Here is a 9464-nt window from a genome sequence, read left to right on the forward strand (position 1 = left end):
AATAAACTACTTTATTGACTCCTCATCCAATGTTGTAGCGTGCAATGAAATCTCCAGATCTAAATAATTTACTCAAGCTCATGTATCTACAGTTTCTCACATTATTTTTAGAACTATTTTTTTTCTTTACTTTTAAACTAGTAGTAGTGATCAGAAAAGAGGCTCGCTTGTAGCGCATTGAGTTGGCCCTTCATTCTCTGGCTCTCACAAACTATAGTTAAATACAGGGTGTTAAAATAAAATCTTTAAGTACTTCCCTCTTGCCTAACAAACGGAAGTTTTAAAAATCTTTTAAGGCAACATATTCTTGTAGATTTAAAGTCTCGTGCTGTGCGTCATAATGTATGGTTTCTTTGTGAATAGAAGTGGGAATCACTCTTATCTGCTAAATAAATAAATAATACTTTAACATAATAATATTATTAATTGATTTAATAAAGACACAACACTTTCTTGCTGGGGCAGCGTTGATCGTCTTATCGGTACTTGATATTTTTAAAGGTTATCTCTCTCTCTTTTTGTAGACGTTGGTATGTGTGTAAGTACAATAACAAAAACTGTAATAAAACCGATGACCAACGAAAATAAAAATAAATATACACAAAAAGAGCACTAAGTGGAAGACACTTGAGACTTTAATAACGAGGCACAATGTAGATCAGTAAGAAATAAACATAGATCTTTAGAATTAATGGCCCAATCTATATAAAACATAGCTTTTCTATACCGAAGAACTTAAGTTTTCAGAAAAGGTGCATTGAGACTCCGGTAGTGTAAGGTCTTCGAAACTGATATGAAACAATTTTAACATTAGTTAAAAAAAAATTCAAATTTTAATTTCAAACCTAATCAAGCATCTTCAGCTACAATGGGCCGTCTATCCAGTTCGCACTGTTCATAAATAATACAATCATTCATTATTAAACACAATCTTCAACTGAGAGTTGTTTACAATGTTTGTAGTTGCTGGTTTCTGCTATATTTTTTTTCGCAGTAGAAAAAAAAAACTTGATTAATTTAATTTGTAAAAATGCCCCTACAACCCAACTACTAGCTGAGAAATAGAATATTTTTGCAATCAGTTGTTAATCAAACCTTAAAGAAATATGACGACGTCCTCGGCTTTATTACGTTCTTTGTTAAGTTTATTCTTAATCGTAAATCTATTTGCGCTGCAAGTATGGGCAGCTGAAAAGGATTCAAATAATTGGTCTTTTTCATTGGGCAGCGTGCATTTATTTGATATACCGAAATTCGGTGGTTCTCTGTCGTTATTTGGCGCTACGGAACCTAATGAACGTAGTAGTGCAAATTCAGTGGAAAATAGTTATTCAAATGAAGTGTCAATTGATCCAGATATTATTGAAGATTCGCTGTTGAAAACGGTTGGTGTGAAAAATTGTGATTTATTGCTTTGAACTTAAAAAAGAATTGTGGTAAATGGTTTTGTCTATTTTTTTAGCCGGATTTAATAAAAAAATATGGTTATCCATCGGAAATTCATAATGTTACTACCGATGATGGTTATATTTTGGAAATACATCGCATTGCAAATCCAGGCGCCATACCAGTGTTGTTGACCCATGGTCTTTTGGATAGTTCAGCTACATGGGTGCTAATGGGACCCAATAAAGGTTTAGGTAAGTTAAAGTGTTAATTTTAGTGTATATAGACACAACAGAAAAAAATCAAATTTAGTTTTAAATAGAGTATTTTAAATAAATTTTGTAACACTTCACCATGAGTGGTAAAAGTATACAGAGAGCCTCAGAAGTTAGTAAACACTAGGGTATTCAATTAATCGGGTTTCTGATTTAATCGGTTAATCGAGCAAATAATTAATCGAGGTTTAGATTTATTCGGTTAATAATCGGTTAATTTAAAATTATTCGATTAACCGAATAATTTTTATTTTCATTTTAAATTGAAAATACAACAACGAATTTTGTGTACAAAAACATAAAAGATCATTTTTGTAAACATATCGGTTATTTGCTGCAACAACGTCATAACTCAAAATCCGTGTTTTTTTGAACTGAGTAATAAAAAATATGAGCTGTTCTACAATCTTTCTTAAAGTTTTATCAGTTTTCAAAAAAGTCAATTATTTTTTGTGTGAGAGTGTTTTTTTGTTATAAACATCAAAATTAAAATTCATGTTTTCTCGTATATTTTATAAGTTTGGGTTAAATACAGATTAGAAAGATATTAACATCTACTATTTATATTTCTGAAATCGCATGATTTGTTGAACATTTATTTAAGAAATATGTAGTAAAATGTCATAAAATATTCTAAGACGTTTTTCTCGAAACGACTTTTTTTGAGTTATGACGTCGTTGCAGCAAATGAGCAATGTGTGAGGTTTTTAGGGCTTTAGTGAGATCTTCTGAAATAATATTTTATTAAAAGAATATAATTTAAAAGATTTTTTCTTTAGATTTAATAAAACTTTTCTTGGAAAAAAACTCTCTCGCTGATTGTATATGTTAGAGAAATCAAAATCATGATAAAGAATATTCCTTTTTGCATTGTTTTAGATTTTTCATAGTTTCGTTCAGTTATTATAAAAGACTCATTTCAAAAAAAAAGTTTCGTCTATACATGTAAATCCAAACAAAGTTTCAAATACATGTAAATTAAATATGTCAGTTGTTATACATACTCACTAATCATGTTTATTGGATATTCAAAAAAAATCTAATTTTAATTTGAATTGAAATAAAAAAATAAATACAAAAAAATGGTTAAAGTGCAAAAAAAGGAATTTCGGTTAATCGGTTAATCGATATAAATTAATCGGTTTATTTGTTATTTGAAAATCGGCAATTTCAAATTATTCGAACAGTTAACCGTCCAAAATTAATCGGTTAACCGATTAACGGTTAATCGATTGAATACCCTAGTAAACACCAGTGAATTTTTTGACTAAAATCTTTTTTTTTCAGAACCGAATCTGTTATTCAGCTCAATCACCAACACACTGAAACTTTTTAATTTTAATCAATGGAAAGATTTTAGGATTTTCATTGTCTTAAAAAAATAAAATAATTTGTGGTGTTCCACTCACTTTTGAGGCTCTCTGTATATAAGTTTGACATTCCTTTTAACAATGTCCGTGTGTCTGTTGAAATCATTTTAATAAATGGTGTATAGTTCTGGTTCGGTAACTATTTAAATTCGGGAAAATCGGACCACAAATAACTGAGATATAAGCAGAAACTCAAGACTTCCTTGATTTGCTTATCTATATTTAGATTATCAACGATTATAATGCCATAGAAATTCGAACCGACAATGGTTCAAACTTTCAAAAATATTTTTTACCCAAAAATAATTTTATTTCAACAAAAAGTTATTTTAGGGAATACAAAAATTCCCAATTTAATTATACACAGAAAAAAGAAATTCATAATTGGAATGAATTTTGTAATAAATATTATTAATCGAACTTGATTTTTTTCCCAAACTATTTTCATTCAGAATAAGAACATGTTCATATGTAAATATTATAAAATTTTACATGACGGATTTTTTTGCTTTTTTTACGTAAATTGTATGGTATTTTATAATAAATTTCATTATAATTGTATCTAATGAATTATTTTAAAAATGTTTGCATAATAGCCGTATATTGGCCAATATATTGAGATGAATTATAAATATCTGAAACTTAAAAAATATCATTAATCATAATGAAACATTAATAAACATTAAAGCATTTCATCCTTTTAACAAAATTTAGTGAATTTCGCGCATTTTTTCTCATTTTGTAGCTGAAAATCATAAAAAAATAAAAAATTTCCAAAGGAAAATTTCTAACATTTTTGAACAACATAAAAATATAAATGAAATTGAAATAATATTTTTCAAGCCTTCTAGATTTTTTTTTTGAAAACATAAAATATGAACAAAATCATACTATTTAAGAAATTATTTATAAATGTTATGAATTGAAATCAATGAAATCAAATCATAATATTTATGTTGAAACTTTTTTCTGTGTAGATAAATTCACTGAAATATATTGTTGTGTTCGATTTGAAATGGCTAAAAATAGTTAAAAATAGAAAAAAACGTATTGTTGAATGATAATACTGTCCAACAGCACTTTTGGAACAGAATAGCGACCCTATAATTCTGAAAGGGCATGTTGAGTAGAACATTTTTGTAGAATAAACTTATAGTCCAGCTGGTCTGAATTTTTGTTTTACAGTGGGTCAAAGTTTTCATTTCTTGATCGAAAGGAGCAGTATACTAACTGAAAAAATGTTGTTAGTTAATATCTGAGAGAATTCTTATGGTCAGAGTTATATTATGGAATTTTATGGGGATCATTTTTGTGGAAGATCTTAACCCTTTAGCTTCTCTCTTTAGGGGTCCTTTCAAAAAGGACATTTAAGGATTCAAATATTCTACGAACATTTTTGCCGGAAAATTTCAGTGGCGGTCACCAAAGATACCAAAGTTGTAAATAAAGCTCTTTACGTTTAATTCGCAAGATTACTCGCCACCTTGGGTTTCACATTTTTTAAAAAAATCACAAAAATCTATTTATGATCCGAATGAGCTGATATTTAAAATATAAGTAGTTCTAGAGAAGATCTACAAAAAATATATATACTAGAGTTAATTTCAAAAATTTGATTTGCGGGTATCATAATTTTTCTGAAGGTTCTTTTCTTTGAAAATGTTCACTCCTTGTGGTGGTTCAACGCACCTAAAGACGCGCATTTTGAGCACATTTTCGGTTGAGTATATTGCAAATCTGATTTCACTAGTCGAGTGTGCATCAAAAATTAATACAATTAATGTTTTTTGAATCCTTAAAAATAGTTCCAAAACCCACAACAGGGGGCGCAAATTTCATTGAATATGTTTATTTTAGTTTTGACTGATATAATGGCTGATTTCCAAATATTTCGCAATTGGAAGAACGCACTGTTTGCTTTACCAATCCTATGTTCGAAGTCTGGTTGTGCGTAATAGAATTTGTCAACAAACTCATTCTGTTCCTGACCGATGACAAAAGGGTTGTTGTTTGCGACTCTTATTTTCATCGCCTTTGTTTTCCCTAGTCTGGTTAAGTTTCATTGAATACAGCGTCGATTAGTTGCATCCATATTTGCAAGGACATTGTCTATAACAATCAGAAATGGAGACATTAGACATCCCTCTCTTACACCCGATTTCGGAAGAAATGGTTTGAGAGCCGGTTGTTGTGCAATACTCTGCCTTGAAAGTTATCATATTGAGCTCTTATGAGGTTAATTAGCTCATGTGGAATACCAGAGAATTTTATGAGGTCCCATATTTTGCAACGGAATATGATGTCAAATGCGGAAGCGGCTTGTTCCTTAGACAATTTCATTTCTATTGTATCATTTATTCTATTTATGAGGGTTTTTGTAAGTATTTTAGATGGTATAGAGAGAAGTGAGATTCCACGATAATTCTTACATTGCGAAAGGTCGCCTTTTTTAGGTGTTTTTCTAAGGATTCCTTGAAGACAGTCGTCTCTTCGTACCAAATTTTTTCAAATTCTCTTCGTATCGAAGAGTGAAGAAATATCGTAGCCATTTTACCTGGGCAGAATTTTATAATTTCAGGTGGAATCCGGTTAAAACTTGGTGATTTCAGGTTTTTTAATTTTCCAATTACATCCGGAGATGGAGGGCTGGAGTTAAGCTGAACTAATGCTGACATGTCATTGGATGGTCCACGATATGGTGAGCTGTTGTTGAGGTTTCCATAAAGTGCATCCTTCATTGTTCATCTAAGTTTGTTAGTAGAGTTCCATCATTGGATTTGATGGGGCGGTCAGGCAGTCTTCTCGTTATCTCGTAAATAGTTTTAGTGTCGTTTGCCGGTAAATATCCTTTTGTCTCTCCTACAAGCTCTTCTTACTTATTTATTGAATCAGCTTTTTCTAGTTCGATGCGTTTACTAAGGGACTTTTCATTGTTCTTTGATGTTTTCAAAGATCGTCTTTCTTCGATTAAGGACCAAGTTTGGGAGCTCATCCACTCCTTTCTTCTTGTCCCAGTATTTGTTCACATGTCTGTATAATATTGTTTTACACAGACAGAAATACGGACGAGCTCAACTGATTTAAAATTTTATATGGATCATGATATGTACTTAATATAGTTCTCGATGAATATCTACTAAATGTCTGTACTAAATTTTATTTGTCTACGACTACTCCTTGTATTTTTATCCATTCGTTCTATGGGAACTATGCACTATTTTGTGATGTAAATGGAGTCTTTTGCAGCAGTGATTTTTCCATTAAATTCAGGATTTTCTTAACATGTTTGAATGCATTGATCTAGAGGTTTCAGTTCACAAACTAATTTGATCTTGTAAGGATGTAGGCCAATATCTTAATGCGAAATTCATTACAATGTAGACTGACACAGATTCAGTCGTGCAGTCTACAGATTTGGATTATTTTGAACTGAATCCCTAAAAAATAAATAGAATTTTAAAATAAATCCCAAACTATTTGTTATTTATTATCCTTCCATATTGATTTTCGATATCAATAGCTGATTTTTTCTAGTATTCAGGTAAACATGAAAAAAGACAAACCATTTGAGTCAGTAATTTTTAATTTGTTTTCATCGGAATGGAGAAGACATGTGCATAACATGAGATATTCTAGCTATACTTGACCTAATGATAAGAATACTATAAGGTTAATTGTCGTTAAAAATCCCCCACGAAAAAAATACCAAAACAATTACAAACTATGACGTATTTTAATATTCAACCGATAAGAAATGAATTAACTTGATGCAGTAGCCAAATTCTTAAACAAAATTATTCAAATTCCCATTTGCTCTCTCATTTACAGCTTATCTGTTGCACGACAAAGGTTACGATGTTTGGATGACAAATGTGCGCGGCAACACTTACTCCCGGAAACACATCAAATACACCACCAAGCATGCCGCATTTTGGGACTTTACATTTCATGAGATGGGAAAATACGATTTGCCGGCAACCATAGATTATGTTTTAAATATCACCGATCACAAGCAGTTGCATTATATTGGCCACTCTCAGGGCACCATGACATTTTACATAATGTGCAGTGAACGTCCGGAAATGTGTGATAAAGTCATGTTGATGCAGGCTCTGGCACCGGTGGCCTTTATAAAACATGCCAAAAGTCCGGTGGTGGAATTTTTGGCTTTCTTTCATGAGCCCTTGGCAGTAAGTATTTGGTGCTTTTTGGTATAAAATTAAAAGATATTTAAATGGTTTATTTCATGCAGTTACTTTTAAAATTAATTGGAGCCCATGAGTTTTTACCCAGCAATGAATTCATTACTATGTTTAATCAAATCATTTGTGATGAGGATTCCATTACCGAGGCTATTTGTTCGAATGTCATGTTTTTGGTGGCCGGCTTCGATAAGAAACAAATGAACGAGACCATGTTGCCGGTGATTTTGGGTCATGCACCAGCCGGTGCTGCCACCAAACAAATGCAACACTATGGCCAGTTGAAGAGAAGTGGCCATTTCAGACAATACGATTATGGTTGGATACGTAATCATTGGCGTTATGATTCCATTACACCACCCGACTACAATTTGGCCAATGTTCGCGCCAAAGTGGCTTTACATTATTCCATCAATGATTGGCTGGCTACGCCCGATGATGTGGAAAAGCTACATCAACGTTTGCCCAATGTAGTGGGTAAATTTAAGGTTAATTATCCCGATTTTAATCATTTAGATTTTGTTTGGGGCATTAATGCCAGAGAGCTGCTCTATAACAAAATGTTAAAACTCATGGAAATGATAGAGAGAGGTGATTTTTAGTTTAGTTTTATTAGTTTTTAAGTTTATTTATCAAGCTATGAGAGGAGTTGGGAGGAGTTATTGCTCCTAGTTATTTTTAAGCAATAGTATTAAGTTTTTTTTTACTAAATTTATAATAGATGTTTGTATGTAAAATAAAGTTTTAAATTTAATTTTTAATATTTTTCAATATTTCTTATTATTCACCGGATCTAAGTCAAATATTTCAACAGCTTTTTGATTTCCTTGCGATTTTACAATAACAATTTCCTTCCCTGAATTAAATATATATTTCTGAGTAGCAATTAACATTTTTATATCAATATACTCCTTAAAACTTAAAAGCAATTAAGTTGTATTTACATTTATTTTAAATAAAAAAATAATATTTTTCTCTACAAAGTTATTTAGTAACCTATAATTTTAAACCATAAATACATAACTACTATATATGTACCTTCATATTTCTATATACTTATATAAATAAATACATAATATATATTTTATATGTAGTTCACAAATAATATAAAATTTTATATAAAAATCCAGACAGTGTCGAACAAAACCAATCAATTAATTTTACAAACGAGGTATTATTCAGATTCGATTCAGAGGTCTGCTTCCTCTAACTAATAATTTGGTTATAATAAACGGTTGAAGTTATCGAAGTAGTTACCGATGGTTCAAAGACAGATAATGACACCGGAAGTAGTGTTTTCTGTGAGAAGTTGGGGATCAGACATTGCTCAAGACTGAGGAACTCATACAGCATTTTCCAAATGGCAATATTTACACGGTCTGAATCAACTAGACTGATATCTATGATGCCGATATAATCACTTAATATTACCATATTCGTAGATAGTCAGGCTAGTCAGCCTTTGCTACAAGGAGAACACCATTCATTTTATCTGTCAATGTCCTGCATTATCCCGCAACCATCTTTAATGGTTTCCCTTTTTCTTCTTTTAGGTTCTTTTTTCCTTCAAAATGTGGATAACTTGAAGCTAACAAAACTTTTTTAAAAGCATAGAAAGATGAATAAACTGTACCTATAAAGGCAGTTGATGATAAGAAAGCAATCAATCTCTGAAGAGTTACTAGGGATAAGCGATACTGGTTTGTGAAATAAACTACTTAACTGTGTGACCTTATTTCATAACGATCCTATCTCCTAAACATGATGCTCAGAGAATATTTAAAGGAATTATATTAACTTTATATTTATTATCCTTAAGACTAAAGTAACAAGATTGCTGTCTAGAGCTTTGAGGAGCATGTTCCTATTGGGTTTCACAAACCTTTGAGGGTTTAGGTGCGTTAATGGCTAATGCTATTTCGGTCGGCATTTTCAATCAAAGCTCACTGGGGTTTAAACATAGCTCCCGTTTTGATACCTTGTGCTTATCGCACAATTCACCTTAAGTTTATTGACCATAACAGATATGATGCACAATTGTCTCCCCTTCTTCTTCATCGTTGCAGCTTCTACAAAAGTCGTTGTTAAGGAGTCGCAGACTTTGAGGCTGGCGTGTCGTTAATTATAATTAATGAGACTTTCTGGCATCATATGGATTCCGAGCCAAAGGAATTGCTCATCTTTTGAGGCCAGTACGAATCAAGCTAATATCGGATACTCTGTTCCGAAGT

The 9464-nt window shown here is 31.4% G+C and overlaps 1 protein-coding gene across 1 annotated transcript; it reads left to right on the forward strand.

Moving 5' to 3' along the window:
* Positions 1 to 1086: 1086 nt before the first annotated feature.
* Positions 1087 to 7996, forward strand: LOC135951002 (lipase 3-like). The gene is made up of 4 exons (XM_065500550.1): positions 1087 to 1385; positions 1463 to 1640; positions 6860 to 7221; positions 7284 to 7996. The coding sequence occupies exons 1-4, from the start codon at positions 1107 to 1109 to the stop codon at positions 7833 to 7835; spliced, it is 1371 nt and encodes a 456-aa protein (XP_065356622.1). The 5' UTR covers positions 1087 to 1106; the 3' UTR covers positions 7836 to 7996.
* Positions 7997 to 9464: the final 1468 nt, after the last annotated feature.

This window comes from Calliphora vicina, chromosome 2 (genome assembly GCF_958450345.1).
Source record: "Calliphora vicina chromosome 2, idCalVici1.1, whole genome shotgun sequence".
Classification (NCBI taxonomy): domain Eukaryota; kingdom Metazoa; phylum Arthropoda; class Insecta; order Diptera; family Calliphoridae; genus Calliphora; species Calliphora vicina.